The sequence below is a fragment of the Nelusetta ayraudi genome, unplaced genomic scaffold (genome assembly GCF_046127955.1).
Source record: "Nelusetta ayraudi isolate G7.1 ecotype Tasmania unplaced genomic scaffold, CSIRO-AGI_Nayr_v1 ptg000058l, whole genome shotgun sequence".
In the NCBI taxonomy this organism is placed as follows: domain Eukaryota; kingdom Metazoa; phylum Chordata; class Actinopteri; order Tetraodontiformes; family Monacanthidae; genus Nelusetta; species Nelusetta ayraudi.
The window spans coordinates 341,153-361,818 of record NW_027466108.1 but is presented as its reverse complement, the minus strand read 5'-3'; the positions used below and the strand labels follow the sequence as shown (position 1 = coordinate 361,818).

The following is a 20,666-nucleotide window of genomic DNA, read 5'->3' as shown; positions in this document are numbered from 1 at the left end:
CGCCGCTCGTCTGGGCCGTCCCTGCCCAGTTGTTTGAGAGATGCTGACGGCAATGAGAGGCAATCATTTTACGGTGCCGCTGGCCTGTCTTTTAGAGGTCAGTCAAACATTAAACCCCACTATTAAGCGTGGCAACAGCCCCCGTCAGGAATGCCGGGTTAATTGTTAGCCATTGTTGTCTGTCTTTGCTCCCGGTGCGCGTTTCGCCCCGTCTTCAGGCCGCGTATAGACTTTAAGTGAGTTTTTATAGCTTCCAGACACGGCTGCCTTCAGGGAGGCCCGGGTGAATAGCAAGCGCCTTGCGTTTCCCGCGATGCTAACGCTCAAAGTTTGCAGGTGATTCAGGGATTCCGTTTATAATTTTCAGTCAAGGATCAAATCAAGTTTCACCTCCGCGCTGTGTGTTCGCTGTTTGAATTTCTGCAGACAGCGCGTGTCTCTGCTGAGCACAAAAACCATGACGTGATCCCGGAAGCGCTCCCCACATTCTCTTGTTTATTTTCAAAAGTACCATGGCCAGGGCCCGGTATGAGCAACGGGAGAGTGTGTGTGTGTGTGTGCACGTTCTCTCCCCCGCCCACCACCCTCCCCCGCATGCATCCTCCTGTCGTTTAAAAGCCCTGAGATTGAAGGGAGTAAAAAGGAGTTCATTGAGGGGCAGAATAAAAGGAAGGGGGGGCAGAGGCGTGGGGAAGAGTAACTTCGCTCCTCTGGAAAAAAAAAAAAAAAACGGGCCGCAGTCACCAGGCAACCACCAGATCAAGTTTCAAAGCCTGACAAGGAGTTGTAAGAAGTACAGAGCGGGGAAAAGACTGTGTTTGTGTGTGTGTGTGTGTGTGTGTGTGTGTGTGTGTGTGTGTGTGTGTGTGTGTGTGTGTGTGTGTGTGTGTGTGTGTGTGTGTGCGTGTTTGTGTGTGTGTGCGTGCGTGCGTGCGTGCGTGCGTGCGTGCCCGTATGAATCCATCTGTGTGTTTGAGGACGAAGAGGTCCAGAGCCCGGCATTGTTGTAGCCGCGCTCGCAGTGTCCCTCGCTGATAAACAAAAACAGGTGACTCATTCCTTGGCATCTGCTGCAGAATTCCCTCTCCGAGGGCAAAGACTGGCAGAATTGAAAGAAAAGAAGAAAACACATATTTTCTACCTCGGTGATTAAATGAAGTATTTCTGGCACGCTGATCCCAGAACCTCCACCAGTTCCCATAACCTTAATTACAGGACACAGTTTGTATCTTTGATGGTTCCCATCCTCCCTCCAGTGATTTATGGGTTTTGCACTGGCGCTAAGGGCCCGCTGACTCCTCCGGGCTCAAGTGTTTGGTGCACCACCGCTTTCCCCAGCGCCGCCGGTCATGTCCCTGCCATTGGTGTGTTCGGTTACAAGTGTTTTGTCCGTTAGCGCCGTCGAGTCTTTGACTTTGACTGTGGCCTTTGTGACACTGGATGCCTGTCCTCCCGCTTTGTGAGCCCTCGCCCTGCATTTGCTGACAACGCCTGTCTGGTTGTGCGCATTAACTTTCCCTCCCTCTGCCCTCCGCCCTTTCCTCTGTGACCCCTCCGCAACCCCTCCCTTCCTGCCCACAGGCCGCGTGTCGCTGACCCGGGGCGCCTCTCTGCTGGTGGAGCGGCTGACCCTGGAGGACGAGGGCTGGTTCGAATGCCGCATCCTGCTCCTGGACAGGGAACAAGACGACTTTCGCAACGGCACATGGACCTTCCTCTCCATCACAGGTGCAGCACGGCGGGCTTCTGGGAACGCCTCTGGAGCTGCTTTCGTTGCTCATCGCTGGCACCGTCCCTCTTTAGAACAGACACAGCATGGAGCCTGGCTCTGTCTCTGAAGGCCTTGGCAAGCTGAATGGAATTAACATTGCAGCAGTGTATCGGCCCAGTCTGTACAATGTTTGACGCACACAGTATTTTTCCTGGCTATTTTTGCTATGAGCTGATTTGCTATGAGCTATTTGTCTGGGTCAATTTTTTAGAACTCTTGCTGAATCTATTTATTTCTTCGTTAATAATTCCACTTTAACTTCTAAAACTATTTAATTGGCTAAAAACCTCTTCAGTTTTACAAAAAGAAAATCCAAAACCCTAAAGCTTTTTGGTCATGAAAGATTAATAGCAAAGCAACAAATCAGGTTGTAGAAAATGGGAACTGAAAATGTTAAACGCGTCTGACAAAATGCTTTTGATTATCAATTACTCATTGAAACTCATTTTAATGCTCCCATTTATCATTTTGGCCTACGTGCTTTCCGTTCACGTGCACGCACAGACATGAAACACACACACGTAGGTGAGTTGTAGTTTCCCATCCTTCACTGCCCTTTCTTGCAGATGAATACAATCCTGCATAATAATGGCAGCTGATGTTTAACGTCACTTTACATCAGGTGGCTGTGTGTTTAGGAAGTTAGATACAGAGCCGCTGTAATGACATATACTGTACATTCTCCTTCAAGGGTATGTCTCAGCATATTGGTGGATCAAGTTCGTTAAAAAAAGCTGTATTGAATTAATATTCTGCCCTTAAACCTCAAAAAAAAAAACATCCAGCAAAACATTCTTGTGTTTGTTTTTATATTTGCTGAGCTCACTAATATTGGTCCATTGCAGTTTTGTGAAATTCAAACACAGCAAACATGGCAGCATTTCCTCATTTAACAGCTCCACCGCAGTTCAGTTGTAAGTCTGTGTCCTCATTTCCTGTGACATGTAAATGCCAGTGAGTCAATGTTGCGTGCTCTCTTTGCTTTTAGCTCCCCCCGTGTTCATAAAGACGCCACCGACCTTCGTGGAGGTTCTGCTCGGGGACTCCCTGACTCTCAGCTGTGGGGCCCACGGCAACCCTCGACCAACTGTTGTCTGGCATAAAGATGACAGTCGGATAGAGAAGCATGAAAAAATTAAAGTGAGTTGGACAGATGGCGCTTGCAGTGTTTCATTTAAATACTTTGAAATTTGCATTTCTTTCATATTCATGACAAGCAAGCCTTTCTGCCTCCTCCTCGACGGTCTCATGATCTTCCTTCCTGCTGTTTTTCTCCGTTAATCCTTTTACTTTCGCCCCCCCCACCCTTCCCAGGTTCTCAATGGTTCCTTGTCTTTGACCTCCGTCACAAGGAATATCTCTGGAGTGTACAAATGTCACGTGTCCAACTCCGAGGGGAACCTTACCCACTCCTTGCAGCTGCAGGTCAAAGGTCAGTGCTGAACCGTCAGTCACCAGGCAGCGCAACGCTGTTTCTTCAATGTTAAAACATAAAATCTGACAAGTATGGAAGCACAATACAGGATGTCTGTTCAAAAACCGCACATCTTTCTCCATCAACAGCTCTAGGTTAATTGCATAAGGCCAAGAGTAAATTCCCTCATCTCTCACTGAGGGCTTTTCCCATTTTGACCTGCTGCCGTGCGCTAAAGAAGCCCATACTGCCCCCTACAGCCCAATGCGCTTCACTCAGCGTCAGCCAACACTAATCATTTCTCCTCCCGTCAAAAGGGCCTCCAATCATCCTCATCTCCCCTGAGGACACCACTCTCAACATGTCCCAGGATGCACTTCTGCAGTGTCAGGCTGATGCCTACCCCTCCAACCTTACCTATGAGTGGATGAGACAAGGACAGAACGTTTACCACATTGAGTGAGTCTTCGTGATTGTAATGAGTTTACAAGTGTGTCAATATCTGCATTCAGGACCTTTTTTCTGTTAGATCTGAGGCAAGTGGGATGGCTGCCCTGTTATTGATTAGTCAACTTCCGTGTAATACTTGGAAGTGTAGCCTTTAAATAAACACAATAGGTGAATTAGGCAATCTTCCAAGAATGCTGCTAATGCAATCAATTCTAATTAGATTAGATAGTAAACTGTTGTAGCTTCATTCTACTTAGACAAAGGAGAACATTGGTCAGATTATTGAGACAGTTTCCACTCTGTGATATAAATAATTGAATAAAAAAATAGCATTTTCTAAATGAATGTCTTTAAAATATATTGTCAAACCATACTGAAGGGGTCTGATTTCTCTTCTTTGACTGTAGGTCCCTCAAATCTCGAGTGAAGGTTTTGGTGGATGGGACGCTCCTCATCCCTGATCTCATCCCAGAGGACGCCGGCAACTACACCTGCGTTCCAACAAATGGCCTCATGACGCCGCCTGCAGCGTCTGCACAACTCACAGTGAAACGTAAGGGTTTCATTTTAAATGTGTGCAACTTTTCACCTCATCGAAGCTGACTGCAGGTTTTTTTTTTGTGCTCATTCCTTCTCCTCCTCCATTTTTAACGCAGACCCTGCACGTGTGGCTCGAATGCCCCGCCAGACGTACCTGCCGGCTGGAATGGGGGGAGTAATCATCTGTCCTGTTCAGGCGGACCCGCCCGTGTTGTATGTCAACTGGACTAAAGATGGGAATGATTTGAATCTTGACAATGTAAGCATGGAGTGAAGAAATAAAGTCGAACAAAAAACAAATATCTTCTTCTTCCAAAAACATGTTTTTTTCCCTCCTGTGACCTCTCTAGTACCCAGGTTGGTTGGTCAACTCAGAGGGCTCAGTTTTCATTACAACAACCAATGACAATGCAGTTGGAATGTACACATGTACACCGTACAACAGTTATGGGACCTTGGGCCGCTCTGAACCTACCCAGGTCATTTTGCAGGTGAGGTCCACAAGTTGAAAAGCTTTCTGTGTGTGTGTGTGAGAATACATTTTGCCGTAAGTAAAAAGCATCTGCGTGTCTTCCAGGACCCACCGACATTCAGAGTGCGCCCCCGTCCTGAGTACCTCCAGGAGGTGGGCAGAGAGTTGATCATTCCCTGTGAGGCCATTGGAGACCCCACTCCAAACGTTACGTGGAGCAAGGTAAGAAATGACTTCTTCAGTGTTGGAGACGCTGCGGCTCAAATTTATGGCACGATTCAGTCTTCATTCTGAACAAATATTTTGCTATCGCCGTTCACAGATTGGCCCGTCCCCTCGCTCCCAGTACACCGAGCTGGCTAATGGTTCCCTGCTGCTGAAGCCACTCAGTAAAGACCACCACGGAGGCTGGGAGTGCTTGGCAACGAACCGCGTGGCCACCGTCGGCGCAGGCACAGTGGTCATGGTGCTGGGTGAGTGGCGTGCCCCCCCCCCCCAAAAAAAGGTTTGTGATAAGGGAGAAAAAAACAACAAAGCAAAACAATCTTATCTGTCTCTCAGGCACCAGCCCTCATGCTGTGTCCTCAGTAAACGTCACCACTGAGATGAACCAGGCCAATGTGTCCTGGGTGCCAGGCTTTGACGGTGGATACACGCAAAAGTTCACCGTGTGGTCAGTAGCGCACCGTACACTAATAAGGGATGCAGCTCTCCTGTGTTAACGCAACGCCAACTAAAATGGTTCTGTTCACCAGGTTCAAGCAGTCAGCCAGAGGGAAACACGAATGGGCATCGCTACCTGTGCCCACCTCCAAAAACTACCTGCTGGTAACTGGGTTGCTCGCCGGCACTGGCTACCAGTTCAGCGTGCTGCCTCAGAACAAACTCGGCTCTGGACCTTTCAGTGAAATCATGTCTGTGAGAACACAAGGTTTGCACAAATGATCTTTCATTTAGTCTCATCTTGCCACGTCGCCGGCTGCTGCAGTATATCTGACGTCGGAACTTTCCGTGACTTTTTCTCAGCTGTGCCAACAGAGAAACCTACATCAGTCACCGCTCTGGCGGTCCTGGACCCTCCCCTCTTCCTGTCGGCCAATCGAACTGATGAGGGCGTGCTCCTGCAGTGGCTGCCACCCGAGGCTCCATCCTCTCCGCTGACGGGTTTCATGCTGCAGGCCCGCAGGGATCAGGGCCAGTGGCTCACCCTCACCAAAGACATTAGTGCCAACCAGAGTGAACTTCTTGTACAAGGACTTTTCAGGGTAATGAATTTGTATTGTGCTTCACAAACGGCTCTTTTTCCTGAGTCTATATATTGTATCGCGGATGCAAAAACGCGCGCCGACTGATTTGTTCTGATCTTTGCGTCCCTCAGGGCTGCGTTTATGATCTGAGGGTGCTGTCACAGAGCAATGGAATCTTGAGTAAGCCAAGTGAATCCATCACTGTCTCCACATTTGGTAGGTGGCTTTGTGTAAATAGCCAAAAGCACTTGTGATATCATGGAGCTAACATGTTTTGTTTTTTTTCCATGGTTGCGTGTTTTGATCAACATGACTGCGTTTTCTGTTCTCCAGGAATAGAAGTCTACCCCCTTCGCCCAAGTTTCCTGGAGTCCATTCCAAAATCTCTGTTTGCTGGTGTGGTGGGAGGACTGTGCTTCCTGTGCGTGGCCATCATTCTATCTTTCGGAACAGCGTGCTATATGAGAAAGAGGAGACGGCGTAAGCAGAGGAAGAGAAGACAAGGTACAGAAACAGTTTATTTATTGCTTTCTTTTATTCATGATTGAACACCTGTGTTTGTCTGTAACATTTTATTTCTTCGCCATTCTTTAGATCTCTCATCAGTCCTCCACAAGACTGAGTAAGTCTTTTTCTTGCTGCATCATGTCTGACTTGACAGGAACAGCTCTTGCTGTATCTACAACGTTCTCATTTGTCTTTCTCTACTGCCTATATTTCACATTGTTCATAGTTTTTCTCTCATAACCGGGCGTTCCTGTCCATTTCTCCCCCAGCACTCGCTCACCACCTCGCAGCCCAGACAGCGTCCTGAAGCTGAAGCTGTGTGCACCCCTCCCTTTCTTCCCCAACTCCTCCTCCTCGCAGTCCGACCGCTCGTCCTTCGACAAAGGCAGCCGCGGCGAATACCAGGACCAGCGGAAGCAGCTCCTGTCCAACGCGTCTCCCCCGCCGCACTACACTCTGTTCGAGAGCCACCTGGGCTCTCAGGCTCCCTCGCCGTCTGCCCTGGAGTCCATCTCCAGAGGCCCGGACGGACGCTTCATAGTCCAGCCGCTGCAAGAGGGTCCCAGCCCCTCCAAACAGAGGCGGCTGAAGGACGATGTCCTGCAGATGAACGGCGGGCCGAGCGGCTCCGGCAGCAACAGGACGTCCTTCAGAGACTCCCCAAAGTCCAGCGTTTTGAGCTCCGACAGGGACGAGAGGAAGAACTCTCCTCTCACAGTGGACGTGCAGGAGCTGAGCAGACCCCCATCCTCTCCCGGCAGAGTGCGGGCCATGGCCCGAAACTTCTCCCGCCACGGCTGCTTCTACTCAGACGACGAACAGGGATCGGAGGCGCTGCTGGAGAGGGCCAGCTTCTACTCGGACAACAGCGAGAAGAAGCCCAGCGACGGCCTGAGGAGACACCGCATCCCGTGCCACGCCGAAGACCTGTTCCCCAGTCTGGGCAAGAGGTCGAAGCTCCTGGACAGGAACAGGCTGAACCTGGCAGAGTACCAGCCCATGGAGAGCAGCCTGACCAATGAGAGCACGCTGGTCTCGCGGCTCGACTGCAAGCTGGAGAGAGACAGCGTGAGCAAGTGCGTCCAGCTGGCGAAGGAGCGGGAAGAGATGGAGCGAGAGCTGGAGAGCTACACAGCCACTCGGCAGCTGAAGCCAGAGGATGAGGAGGAGGAGGAAGAGGAAGAGGAGGAGGAGGAGCCCGTGTGGAAGCCGCAGGACGTCACCATGAGACAGAAGCACGGGCCCGCGGGTCAGACCAGTCGGGTGTCCGACTACCGCAGGGCGTGCTACTTCGGCAGCACCAGCAGCCCGATGGACCGGCGGCAGGCCGCTCACATCCAGTGGGACATCAGCCCCGTCACCTCCGTCACCAACCTCGTCCCCGTGCGCAGCCCTCACCAGCGCATCTCCCCCAGAGGGGGAGCCGCCGAGTCGGACTCTTACGTCGTCGATTCCTCGCGTTCTCCGGTCACCCAGAACACCTCCCTCCCTCTGCTCTCCCCGGACGCCACCCTAGAAGGTCCTGCCCCGGTCCAGACTGGACAACCAGGGCACAGAGTTTCCCAGTTCAGCCCTCAGAGGAAGGCCGACGTGTACAGGAGGTCCATGACTGAACAGGGTTTGGTGGAAAGGACTCAGGGCGCGGCGGTTCCGTCAAGGTCCAGGCACTCGTACGCCTACACGGGGGCTCAGGGTTGGGACTCGGCACCCGGCGCTGGTCCTACAAGTGACGACGAGAGGCCCACATGTTCCAGCGCCGGCCCACATCAGCAGCATCAGCAGCAGCAGCAGCAGCAGAGAGCCACAGCCACGAGGGAGCCGAGTCCATCGGGTTTCACCGCCTCACCACACCCTGCACGCCAAGACACGGGGGCGAAGGCCAAAGAGAAAGAGGCTCGACCTCGAGGTGACCACCGGCCTTCCGGGTTGACCTCTGACCTGGAGAGAGAAGGCGTGCGGACTCGCTCCCGCAGGAGCGACAAGTGTCTCTACTCGGACAGCCCGAGCCCCGTTTCAACTCTGACACTGGTGGAGGAGGCGGAGAGCGACCAGTCCCACTTCTCCGTCCCGGGAGTGTCGGGCTCCTTCAGAGCCAAACCTGCCGCTCCGTCTCCCAGGCTGTCCCCGCTGCAGACAAGTGCCATCCTGGAGTACCTGAGCCTCCCGGGCTTCATCGAAATGAGCGTGGACGAGCCCGTTGAAGAAAGCGAAGCCGGGCAGAGTTCGGAACCGCAGTCGGAGAAATCCTCAGAGACTAAGCCCGACGTGGTTCCGAAAAACTGGGAAGTGCACATTCAGGAACAGCAGGACAGTCGGAAGGTTTGCTTCGAACCGGCTGTCTCGGCGGGCGCCGCCGGCTCAAAACAAAGCCACAAACACTTGGCGCAAGGGGAGGGCAGAGCCTCTTCTCCCAGGGTGAGATTCCCAGATGACCTGAGGCCGCCGTCGCCCGATCGCGAGAAAACCTGCAAGCAAATTTACACTGAAAAGACACAGACTCGCGCTGGGGGCAGAATCCCGGACAGACCCGAGTCCAGGCTGGGATCCAGGTCGGCGCACACTCTGCTGAGCGCGGCCAAGGGAGTGGCGAGCATCGTGTCGAAGCACTCTGCGAGCTTTGTGCACGGGGCCGAGTCCTTCCCGGAGCGAGCCCAAAGACCCGCGTCCCAGGGAGGAAGCAGGACCAACAACATCGCCTCGCGGATCAGTCAAGCCCCCGTGCCGTTCTTAAAGAAGTCCGTGAGCATGGGGCCCTGCAGGAGCCTGGCGGGGTTCGGCCCGCCTCGCCCGCACCTGAGGAAGTCCTTCAGCCTGGGCTCGCACAGGTGGGAGCACTTCGAAACCCCCCGGACGTACATCTCGGAGACCTGCTACTGGGACGAGCTCCCGAGCACGGACGTCAGGTCCTACAGCCTGGGCCGCGGCCCGTCTCCCTGCCCCAGCAGGCCGGGTCCCTCCTGGAGGGAGTACATGCCGGTGAGGGGGCCCAGCGTGGGTAGCCTCGAGCGGCCGCAGAGATCCCTGGCCAGCCCCTCCTACCTCACGCCCGCCATGTACCCCCCCAGGCAGACCTCGCTGTCCCCCATGCTGGAGCCCGTCGACCCCCGACGGCAGGCGGCCGTCTTCCCCGAGTCGTCCCGGTGGTCGCCCTCCTACCAGGACATGCTCCGCTCCGCGCAGCATAAGTACGTGCCACCGCCACCGCCGCCCTCCTCCATCCCCGTCCCCCAGTACCAGCACTGGCCGGGGTCCAGAGGGGAGTTCCTGCGACCCGTGGAGCCCGTCAGGGGCCCGCCCAGGTCCTACCTGCCCAGGGGCATCAGCTGGCCGTCGCCGTACTACCCGCCGGTCCCGCCCAGGGAGGGCGAGAGGATGGCGATGGAGGCGAGGGAGGGCGGCAGGGCCAGCTACGCCAGCCAGAGCAGCGGCAGGGGCAGCGCCGGCCTCTTCCGCCAGTCCCTCTCCGTCACGCCGACGCTGCTCAGCTCCCCCGAGACCACCGAAGAGAGCGAGCGGCACCGAGCCGACGTGGATCTGCCCGAGAGGAGGGCCAAAAGGTGACGCACGGCCGGAGCGACACCACCGGAGGGTCCGCTTGGCCTGAAGAGTTTGTTTTGAGCTGCCAAAAAAAAAAAAAAATCTATTTAAAAGAGATATTCCGACCAGAATGATGGTTCACCCTGTGATGCTCGCAGCTTTGTGTGTTCCGGCTTCGGAACCGTTCTGAGGTTCATGGTAGTAAATATCGCCCCCGAGTGGAGGCTAAAGGTAGTACAATAAAAGCTTAACAGGATGGCTTCATAGTCCACGTTCCTTAAAGTGTCCAGATGATGCTGCAGTGTTAACTGAAAAAAATCTGACATTAAAATCTAGTTTTTAGCCGAATTGGAGGAGATAGTTAGATATTTTTTCTTATGTCGCCTCACCATGCAAACAATATGGTATCACACTGATACTGCATGCATTTATTTTGGCTAAAAACATGGTGTTAACATCACCATTGTGACTATTTGGTTGGTTGTTTTTATATACTGTATATATATATATCTCTCTATATATATAGATATATATGTATGTTTAAACAACCAACCAAATACATACATAATTATATATATGTATGTATCTATATGTATATGTATATATATGTATATATACATATACATATGAATACATGAATTTAAAGAGCCTGAATGCACAGAGCTGTGAGCAGAAAGCGTGTGGGTTTATTGTCACTGTCATTACGGGTGTGAACCTGTGAACCTTCCCCTTGTGATGCTGTTTGTGTGTCTTTCTCTCTTCTCTGCCTGTGACTGTTGGCCGTCTGACCGCTTGTCTCCGTTGTCTCGCTTAGAAGGAACACCTCGGTAGATGAGAGTTATGAGTGGGACTCTGCTGACGCCGGCGCGGACTCGGAGGTCCCAGAGGCCGCCGGGTTTGATCCGTCGCAAGGAGCCCGGTCCCGACCGGGATGCGATCAACCCGAAGGCCTCCGGGACCGGCAGTGGAAAGGTGAGCAACATCCTCCGACCCGACGCCACGCCCTGCCGCTGCATGTGTCACGGATGTGACTTGCGATGCTGCACGTGTTCGTCCTGCATCCCCTCCCCCCACTCACCCACCACCGCTATGCTGTTACTGTGAGCTCGACCCCCCCCAGCCCCCGCCACCTCCCCCCAGTGACGTGTCCCATCCATCCATGCCTTCTCCTCTCCATTGGTGCGCCTCCTCCCCAGGCCAGTCCCCCCCAGTCTGCCAGTACGGCCGCTCCCTCAGCGAGGCCCGCTTCAACGCCCTGCGCCAGGAGTACCAAGAGTACCGGCGGGCGCAGGAGTCCGTCGGCGCCCACCAGGCCCGTCTCGCCACCGCCACAGCCGCCGGCCGCGGCTCAGACTCCGACTCCGGCTCAGCGCTGCTCTGAGCAGCAGCCCCTCAGCGTCGGTCTGTTCCCTCATCCCGCCTCTCTTCCTCTCCCATCTCTCACTGCTTGCCTGCCTGCTACTGTGTTTGTATCCTCTCGCTGTGACTCTGTGCACGTGTTGCCGCCCTCGGCTCGCTGTCAGAAGAACTCTCGGCTGATGCCGCGCTCCTCTTTCTCTCACGCAGGTGCACCCGAGCCCGACGCCGGCCAGCAGTGACCCCACCTGCACCTCCACCCTGTGGTCTGTGGGAGTCTCATCGCCTCGTCACTGGAGCTCCTCCACGTGTTCACTGGTTCAAACGTCTGTTTTTAAAAAGACAAGCACTGCATGCTACATGCCATCAAATGTGAGAAACTGCAAATTCATACTGCAAAGGGATTTATTTATTTGTCTGAGAACCTTGCGCAGCTGTGTTGAAGATGGATTTTTTTCTCGCCCTTGACAATCAGGCTCATGGGGGCCACGTTGGGAAAATAAAAGGCTTCCCCAGAGTGAGACAGGTCAGCAGTTCATAGGAGAGAAAAGCCTGCTTTGAAAAAGCAGATGCATGCGACAAAGTAAAGATGACAGTTTGAATTATTGTCCATCCCAACAGATGATTCTGATTAAATGGTTAATGATTAAAACAATATAACGATAATGTAGTGAGGTCAGTGTCCAGGAGAACAGCCACTGTGTTGTTGCCCGTGATACCCAAAGCGTTCACACCAGCATCGCCGCAATTTCAAAAAAAAGAAAAAAAGAAAAAAATATATATTTGGCAAATCAGATGTTTTTTTTGAAAGAAAATAACTGGTACAAAGTTTCGCTGTGTCTTTGTTGAATTTGTTCGCCCGTCATTTTCATACTGGTCCCGTGAGCAGATTACACGTCGTCTTTGTTACGTATATCACCATGCCATGTTGGGTTCAGAGTACATTTTCATAGCCTCCCAGTATTTGTTCGACATGTACAGTGCTTCATTGTCCTTCAATGTGAACGTACCCCGCGGTTACGCTTGTATGCTCCACTTCTCTTGCGACGCCATACGGGAGAAATGCAACTTAAACTCCCCTTGCAACGGTCAAAACCTCCCTGCGTGGTTCAACGGCAGACGGGGAAAATTGTTTTGCCTTATTGGTTTTATTATCGGTGAAAAGTGATAATCAAACGACAGATCAGAGGATTTAAAACGGTTGAGATGTTGTACCTTCTAAACGTGAGTTCAGGTCAGAATGTGTATTTCTGTGTATTTATTGATGTGAGTCATGATATGCAACATGTTTACAATTCACGTCATTGATGTGAAGGCAACACTGTGAATATTTCATTGACTTCTGGTTCAGTTTCTGAAGTCTGTCATGAATTTTGTGCCCAATTTTTTCCTTTCTTTTTTTTTTTTTTTTACTAAAAAGATATGAAGCTGTTTTTTTTATTGTCACGCGTGACAACGATTTGCAGAACACCTTTGTAGCTGAAATTTGTACTATATTGACTTAAAGACAGATGGAAATAATATGAAGTGAGTTTGCATTCCTTATGATTGTTTTGTACAAACTGGAAATTTTTATATCCAAACACATGGTTGTTTTGTCATTTTTATATGTTTGTAATTAATAAATTGTTTTATTCTGGACGTATAACATCTTCTTTTTATTTGAAGTATGTAAACTAGCATTGCTTCACCTTAAGAACGTGTGTGTGTGTGTGCACGGGCAACACGGTGGTGCAATGGTCAGCACTGTTGCCTCACGTGAAGAAGGTTGCGTGCAGGAGGAAGGCAGCATAGAAAATGGATGGATGGATATTTCTGCTTTGTATGGCAGAGTAGTTCCACCCGCAAGTCAGTGTATTCATGGGCTGTTACAGAGTTACAGTGCTCTGCAAATGAAATTTAAAAAAAAACAATTAACTACAGTAATTCATTGATAATCATTATTGGTTTTACTTTTTAATTCAAAAAGGAGAGGGAGCTTTCAGAGTCAAAAGTGTTGCGTTTGTCATCACACTTTTTTCACGACACAGTTTTGTGCTGACTGGACCATAAAGGCCAGAGTTAGAACAATTGACACAATGTGACAGCCTGTGATTTACCATCTTGCTGTCAGCAAGTTAAAAGCTCTTTTAACTGGGCGTGAATGGACTGCGTGTTTGATTCCCGAGTGCCAAATACGCGTTTGTAGTTGACAGGCTGTCCACAAGGGGTCACTGTGGAGTTTAGTTCGCCATGCCCCCAGGAAATAAGCGCCGATGAAACCTCTCGCCCAGGTCTCGTCTCCTGTTTTACCACTCGTGTTTTCCTGCGTGGAATATAATATTCTCCCTACATTTCATATTTAAGATCCCAACAGGTCGACTCACATTCAATACATTATGACTAGGAAGCCCCTTTGAGGTGGTCTTCTGGAGCCTCTGTCACCAACTATGCACGGACAACTGCCTACACAAACAAACACCAACACATGAAAACCCATCTGTGCTTCAACTAAAACCTTTTTAATGCTTCCAGGTAGACATGTAAGAGTGTATGTTACACATAAGCACCGGAGAGACCTCCTTTCCCTTCTCTTTTAAAGTTACTTGGTTGACATGCGCATGACATGCTTGACCATGTTTCCAATGCCGTCAAATATGTAGTGATAGTGATAGTCAGTCTCCCACAGGAAGGCCGGTGTGCTGACCACCTTGTTCTTCTCGTCCACGTTTGCCTCGTAAAGAAAGAGTCAAGGCTAATTCCACAGCAGAAAACACAATAATGGGCTTAAACATATGCTATATACATACTATATATAGTATATTTGTGTATATAAAATGCTTTTAGTTACATTTATCTGGATACGTGCAGAATTGCATAGTTTGGGCTAAATTAGGGCAAAATCTGGAATAATGTATGAAGGCACATTAGTGTGCATTTAGCAACACAGCCTGAGCTACTAATCCAGCTTTGCCCTTATTCTTTAAAAGAAAAAAGACAGCATTATAATAATGAGGCACCAACCAGTCTGCATGGACCAATTAAACATCTTTTCTCTTGCAACCCTGTACATGGTGAGAATTTGCTTATTCAGTGAGTCATAATTCAGGAAAATCAAACTAGCATAACGCGTCAGGAATGCAGTGGCAGTCGACATAGCTGTGGAATATCAGCACCGATTGAAGAGAGTTCAGGCAAGGATATATATGGTTCACGGCCGTTGTGGCGAGCTCCCATGTTCTTCACGGCCTGAACCATGCTGGTGTGCGGCCAGTTCCCCCAGCGAGTGTTGTCGTCCCGCTCGTAGCCCATGGTCACCTCGATGCCTGGCAGGACACGGCAGGCCAGCACAGGAGCCATGCTGGACAGTCTGAAACAGCAACGATTGGGTCGCCCAGCGAGTGAGATCAACAGTCAAACACTGCCTCTGTCACAGATGCAAACGCGGATTCACAGATTTCTACTGGATTTTAGTTCTTTTTATATTCCAAGGTAAACAATTTCCGCTAAATAGACCTGTTTGAGTCATAAATAGAAACAGGAATTCCAGAAATAAACATGCTTCACCCACAAAGGAGTTTTTACTGAGTTAGAAAGTGATCTGCCCATTTCTTGACTTTTGTTCTGCCCTCCGGGCATTTGATTTCTGGCCGGCGCCCTCTTGGTATGTTGAGGATATTGCACATCCTTCTGAAGCAGGAAGTGGGGGGAGTAGGAGGGGATAAAACACCTGTAGGCCCTCAGGCCTCAGTTTGTTCCAGGCAGCCACACATGGTTACACAAGGTTTGTCTGCCGCTGCTCTGTTGTTTGTGCCTTGGAAAGCATTGTCTTTTCAATCCACACTCACATCATCATGCAACTACAGCCTGCGTTAGAGGAGCGCCAACGCTATATCTCGACTCCCATGTCTTTGTGAATGGAGTTTGGTCAGCTGTCAAATTGTGGTTGCTACACCTCAACGAGGACAGTGTACCTTTTATCAGTAAAACAGAAGAGTTAACATTTCTTTTTCGTTCCTCTAGTGAGTTCTGAGTAGAAAAATGTAATGTTTTGGCAGTAGTCTAGGGCTAAACATGCAGCCTTGCAGGGGTTTATGGAGGTTTTAATTGTGCAGCACTGAATGATCTAAATAAATAAAAAAAAGAGGCCATCATACGGCAGCATTTGCTTGTCCAGGATTGCAAATTAAGCAGAAGTACTTAATGGCAATTCAGATTAACGCATCAGACATCTGCTTCGTCCTCTGCCTCCTCTTCCTCATCCTCCAACTGTCTTCTCTAATTCCTGTAATCCTGCACCTGTGACCTGTCATGCTGCTCGTGTCTGTAGCGCAGTTTCTTCACCGCTGCTCTCTGTGCCAAACCAGCAGGCCAAAGGATCAGTCTCACTCCGCCAAATCATATCCTGTGTTGTTTTCTCCTGCACTGTTCAACTGTTTGGGATCCACCCGCCCTGACGTGTGTCTTGGAGATCCTCCATTTTTAGCATCTTTGGAGTTTTGAGTTGCTGTCCCTTTTCTGCTTTTGCAAAAAAAAATCAAAACAAATCATTGTAGAAATTAAATCCAATGTCACGTTTGTATTAAAACAATGTCACTTTTTCTTGAACGCTATCCTAAATCTGTAAAAGTCCACAGAGGATTTGATGCCATACTTGGCATAGAACTACATTCTATTATCTGGATTGGACTGCCACATTCGCCCACGAGCAATGGATAACACATTGTCTTCCTACAGCTGATCCACTGTCCCAATTTCATTATAGGGATTGTTTAAATCTCGTGTTTATCTAGCTAAATGTAATCTGATTTAAAGTGTGGGACAAATAAGTGTAAGTCTGCAATTTGGCTCCACGCTTGGATAAAAATAAAGTTTACAGTTTCAGTGGGTGTACACTAGACACGCCGCGTCCTCAACCTGTTGAACCCTGACAATCTCCCGCTCACTCGGCAGAGATAGATTGAAATGTCTCCATGGATCCATACCCAATAGGCTTGCGGGAACGGTGGAATTCTTTCAGCACCCTCTCCACATCACCATGCAGCTTGCAGTCTTTGCCATCCTTTGCAAAAGAGGATCTAAAGAGATCAGTTGTGCAATGTTAGACTTTCATCTTCAACATACCGGCGGAACTTTCTCTTTGACAAAGTTCAAAGAAGTCTAACAATGATCTCAGTGTCCCTCACAGGTTCTTGATGATGCCGTGGCCTCCAGGGAAGATGATCCCATCGAAGTTGTTGACGTCCAGCTTTGACAGGTCCTGCATTTGGGTCACTCCTTGTCCGTGACTGAAGCGAGCCGCCTCGGCCATCATGTTCCTGTGCAACATTCCAAAAAGAATCATAAATACCACCTGAGTGAGTAAAGACCAAATGCGTCTGTCAAGTGTGTGAAAAATGCAGCGGAATTTTGCAAACACCGGTTCTCCCCACTGGCCGGCTGCTTCTTCGCATGGTCCATCACCACGGCCTGCTGCTGGTTCGGGGCAAACATCTGGAAGTTTGCCCCGTTACGGCTCAGGTGGTACATTGTGCTGAAGACAGAGGCGTCAGTTACTGCACGCGCTTTACGTATGACAGAGCGCTGGGAAAACTTCCATACTCACTACACTCCCTCGTGGACGTCAGTCCCATCCCACCAGCCACATCCTGAGAACACCTGGGCCACAGCGTGATTCACGCGTCACAATCACATCCCCATAGTGTCGTGAGTGCGTTCTTTTTTTCTCTCCGCTTACCACTGCAATGTTGGTGTTCCCCCAGTTGCCGTAATCTCCGTGGTGAACAAAGCACGCCGGCTGGCGAGTCAGAAGAGTCAGCGTCTGCCTGGACAGCAGAGTCCTGGTGGCCTGCATGATTCAGCCGAGACGTCGGAGAGGAGAGAGTGATGGAATAGTTTCCTGCTGAGCGCGTTTGCTTGGGACAGTGATCTGCCGTGGCAGTCTGTATATATACACCCCAACGTGGCTACATGACGTTGCCATGTAAGCTCTATTTTCTAGGAAGAGGCATCTCTTCCTTGTCCTCGATGACCTCTTCACCTCTCAACACCCCTCCCTATCAGCGCCTTGTTTATTTATCTAATTAAATTAAATCATTTGGCCACCTGGTGACACTCTGGCTCAGGAGTTTGATCTAAACAAATGTAGCGCAATCTTGGCCCGAGTCCACTTAAACTCTCAGGACGGCGGAGCTCAGATGGAGAGAGCTGCAGACAGAATGCAACAAGTCTTTACAAAGTCAAGCGGTTTGGTAGACGAGCGGGAGGACGATTGCGGCGTCTCGAGCTCGATGGCATTGCGCACTCGGGTGCTGCTTCTAAATGTGACTCACATCCCTCTGGGATGAAAAAGCACTGGTTATGATGCCTTTATGTTGTTCAAGGAATACTGCTCACCCTTTAAAGTCCATTAAGTTGTAAGGCTCTTACTCGTTGTAATGCCATGTTGCGTCTAGACACTTCACCCAGAAATACCCTACTGAGACGGAAATGTCCAACTCAGTATGCAGTGAAATCAAACTCTGCCGCTGATTCATAAGTCGCATTTACACAAAAGCAAACAGATTCAGTGCTTTGTTGCAGAGGAAAAATGTGAGGCAAAATATAGCATTTATTTTATTACGACCTCTTTTTTTTTTTGTATAAACCATCGATATTTACATACTGGTGGTGAAGGTATAATGACACTGTGAAGAACAGAATGGAGAAACTGGGTAAACAGAACAATATACAATCATCAAAAGTCACCACATCAATCAGTTATAAACTTTGGGCCAGAACCTCGTGAGACATGGAGTTCTCGTGAGATTCTTCCAAAAGATTTAAAACTTTCACACCAGCTCATGCAGAAAAAACACATATTCAAACTGCCACGTTTGATCATCACAACTACAAATGGTTTTTTTTTCATTAAACACAAGAAAAATGACACAATCAGACTACGCAGCGATGATCCTGTTATGACGTGTCAATTATCGTGACACACAGATGTGATTTCACAATTTCTCCACAGCTGTAAGTGCCCAACACACAACACACGCCAGTATCCTTTTTCAAAACATCAAATCTCACATTTTTTTGTTAAATTTTCTTGCGTCATTTCAAGTACAAATATGATTAAATAAGACTAAACCAGTGACAAGATGTCTACAAAGTGGGAAAAAAAAACAACATAAAGGTAAGACAAAGCACAGACAGCTAAACAATAAATAAGTGGGGATTGATATCATACAAAAAATGTCTATAACAAAATCCTCAGTGTCGGCCTGCAATTTTTGTATCAGTCGGAGAAAATCAAACTGGTGGTGAGCTCATCAAGAATTACATCCAACTGATGGCTCACAAAGTTTTCACATCCACACGCATGTAATCCAATCTCTCATAATCTGCTGACAGATGCTTCAATTATTGGTACGGCTCGGGCCGTGGCTACCTAATGGATGAGCGGCGACCAGCCACACTCAACACTCCTCACGCTTCCGTTCGCTTCGCAAGTAAGAACCAAATCCTAAAAGCCATGTACATGCAAATCACTACCAGTTTTGGCGGTGAAAGTAAGAATCATCTCCTAAATTTCAGCCCCCACCAAAAGAAAGCCTCCATGCACCCAAGCACCGTCGGCAAAAGGAGTTTTGCGCACGTGCGTCGTGCAAGGCCGCGTTCGTTATGAGGAGTATTGTGGGAAATATCCTTTTGATAGAGGGTGGGATTTGCTCATCAAGCCGTGCTGAGAGAGAGAGAGAGAGAAGCGGGTGTTTAACAAGGCCGGTCTGGCGGCGTCTACGGTGTGTAGGCGGGCGGCGGTTGGAACTGATTGGCAATGTCATAGTCAGCGGGGAAAGTCTCGCTGCTGTCCTCCATCTCGGACAGCAGCTCCAGCGCCTGCTCCTCCTCCTCGGTGGGGTAGTGGCGCAGCAGGTTGGCGGCCGTGGCCAGGATAGAGGCTCCGCCGGCGCCCGCCACCAAGTAGAAGCTGATGGCGAACGTGACGTATATGAGGGAGCCGTGGTACTTTTTGTGCTGCTGCTGCAGTGACAGGATGAGCTCGGAGGCCCAGTAGCAGAAGCCGATGACTGTGGCACACTGTAATACTGGGAGACAGACGAGAACTGGTTTAAGTACCACGAAAAGGCAAACGATGGGATGACCTTAAGCAACCTGAAGAAGCCATATTAATACCTGTCAGTATGTGTGCAAATGCGTATCTGCGTGTGATTTTCAAAGCGGGGTGCTTGGGGCCAAACACGTCCAGGAGGAAGGCGGTCAGACTGCACAGGATGCCCAGGAAGCAGAAGGCAGCGATCACCCTCAGCAGGAGGATGGTCTGAGGGTTGACACAGTACTCTGAGGGAACACAAAGACACTGTCACAACAAAGCCACCACATTCATCACTGCTGTAGGTTTCAATAGGATCGTGCTGGAGACTCACCATCAAGAAGCTTGGGGTCAATGTAGCCCAGGACATCCACCACTCCCAGCTCTTGTCTCGGACAGGTGCCCCCGTGGACCCGAAGCCAGGCGGGTTCTGCCAGAGCAGTGCACAGCGCAGTGATGGACAGGGCTCCGGGCAGGGCCGACACCAGGCTCCGCTCAGGCTGCTTGGGCAAAGAGGTTCCTCCTCTTCTCCTCCGTGCCGCAGGGACAGCAGAACCCGGCGGGGCGTACATAATTATCCGATCTTTTTATCGTCCGTTGGTGGTTTCGTATGAGGTTGTGGCACTACTAAACGGTTGGTTTGTAAGGTCAGTTAACTTAGTCCTACCCCAAGTCACAGTCACGGTACAGTTAAATAGACGAGATGGCGGTGACAGCGATCTCACCCTATCTGATATATTGCTTCGGAAAAAACTGAGACTTAAAAACGATATTATTTACATAAATAAGATACGATTTTGTCCGAGACAATGAACAGATGGCCTTCGGGCCTGTTAGCTTTGTTATTAGCCTTTATGCTAACTCCCAGTTGACGCAAAGTAATAGTCCCGTCGTAAAAAATAAAATAAAAATAAAACAAACCTTGTAAGAATGCGGGGCATACGCTAGTGTCCAAATACTGGCGTAGATACAAAGCTTAGAATGAAATTACAATTGATTTAGATACGATAAAACAAAGACAAAACAAAACAAAAACAGATTACGCCTGCTTCCTGTAAAAAATAGACTTCCTCTATGAGACGATCCTTCTTCGTCTCTGGAAAAATTTGCAGGTTAACTTCTGCTACTGAAATTCATGCTGCCACCTATTGGTCACTACTGTGAATTCCATCTAGTCCATGGCGCAAACAGTATATCATTATATTAATTTTAAACACAAATCCTACACATAAACGCAGTTTGCATATGAAATGTACATATTCACACGGTACTGGCAGCGCAAGAATATAACAATTTAA

The 20,666-nt window shown here is 49.6% G+C and overlaps 3 protein-coding genes across 7 annotated transcripts in view; 1 reads left to right on the top strand and 2 right to left on the bottom strand.

Moving 5' to 3' along the window:
- igsf9b (immunoglobulin superfamily, member 9b) overlaps positions 1-12,933 on the top strand; it is a 30,608-nt gene extending 17,675 nt beyond the window's left edge. For 3 of the 5 annotated variants that reach the window (XM_076038972.1, XM_076038970.1, XM_076038971.1), the window contains 19 exons: positions 1,582-1,728; positions 2,760-2,911; positions 3,086-3,203; positions 3,503-3,644; positions 4,043-4,188; positions 4,292-4,434; positions 4,526-4,666; positions 4,753-4,869; positions 4,970-5,120; positions 5,209-5,320; positions 5,403-5,578; positions 5,674-5,912; positions 6,026-6,110; positions 6,228-6,398; positions 6,489-6,516; positions 6,671-9,958; positions 10,753-10,910; positions 11,135-11,339; positions 11,505-12,933. In XM_076038972.1, the coding sequence (XP_075895087.1) occupies positions 1,582-1,728; positions 2,760-2,911; positions 3,086-3,203; positions 3,503-3,644; positions 4,043-4,188; positions 4,292-4,434; positions 4,526-4,666; positions 4,753-4,869; positions 4,970-5,120; positions 5,209-5,320; positions 5,403-5,578; positions 5,674-5,912; positions 6,026-6,110; positions 6,228-6,398; positions 6,489-6,516; positions 6,671-9,958; positions 10,753-10,910; positions 11,135-11,319 (5,699 nt within the window). In that variant the 3' untranslated portion in view covers positions 11,320-11,339; positions 11,505-12,933. Of the gene's footprint in view, positions 1-1,581; positions 1,729-2,759; positions 2,912-3,085; positions 3,204-3,502; positions 3,645-4,042; positions 4,189-4,291; positions 4,435-4,525; positions 4,667-4,752; positions 4,870-4,969; positions 5,121-5,208; positions 5,321-5,402; positions 5,579-5,673; positions 5,913-6,025; positions 6,111-6,227; positions 6,399-6,488; positions 6,517-6,670; positions 10,476-10,752; positions 10,911-11,134; positions 11,340-11,504 lie in introns of those variants that run through there. The other 2 variants (XM_076038973.1, XM_076038974.1) reach the window with 2 other exon arrangements.
- A 457-nt stretch (positions 12,934-13,390) lies between these two features.
- Positions 13,391-17,127, bottom strand: gatd3l (glutamine amidotransferase class 1 domain containing 3, like). Its single transcript, XM_076039044.1, has 7 exons — positions 17,011-17,127; positions 16,879-16,931; positions 16,693-16,806; positions 16,460-16,591; positions 16,259-16,351; positions 14,478-14,643; positions 13,391-14,010 (listed from the first exon to the last, which is right to left on the bottom strand). Exons 1-7 carry the CDS (start codon positions 17,125-17,127, stop codon positions 13,876-13,878), a joined length of 810 nt encoding a protein of 269 aa, XP_075895159.1. The 3' UTR covers positions 13,391-13,875.
- Positions 17,128-17,863: 736 nt separating this feature from the next.
- tmem127 (transmembrane protein 127) lies at positions 17,864-20,472 on the bottom strand. The gene is made up of 3 exons (XM_076039042.1): positions 19,703-20,472; positions 19,452-19,616; positions 17,864-19,363 (listed from the first exon to the last, which is right to left on the bottom strand). The coding sequence occupies exons 1-3, from the start codon at positions 19,938-19,940 to the stop codon at positions 19,053-19,055; spliced, it is 714 nt and encodes a 237-aa protein (XP_075895157.1). The 5' UTR covers positions 19,941-20,472; the 3' UTR covers positions 17,864-19,052.
- Between the last annotated feature and the right edge of the window lie 194 nt (positions 20,473-20,666).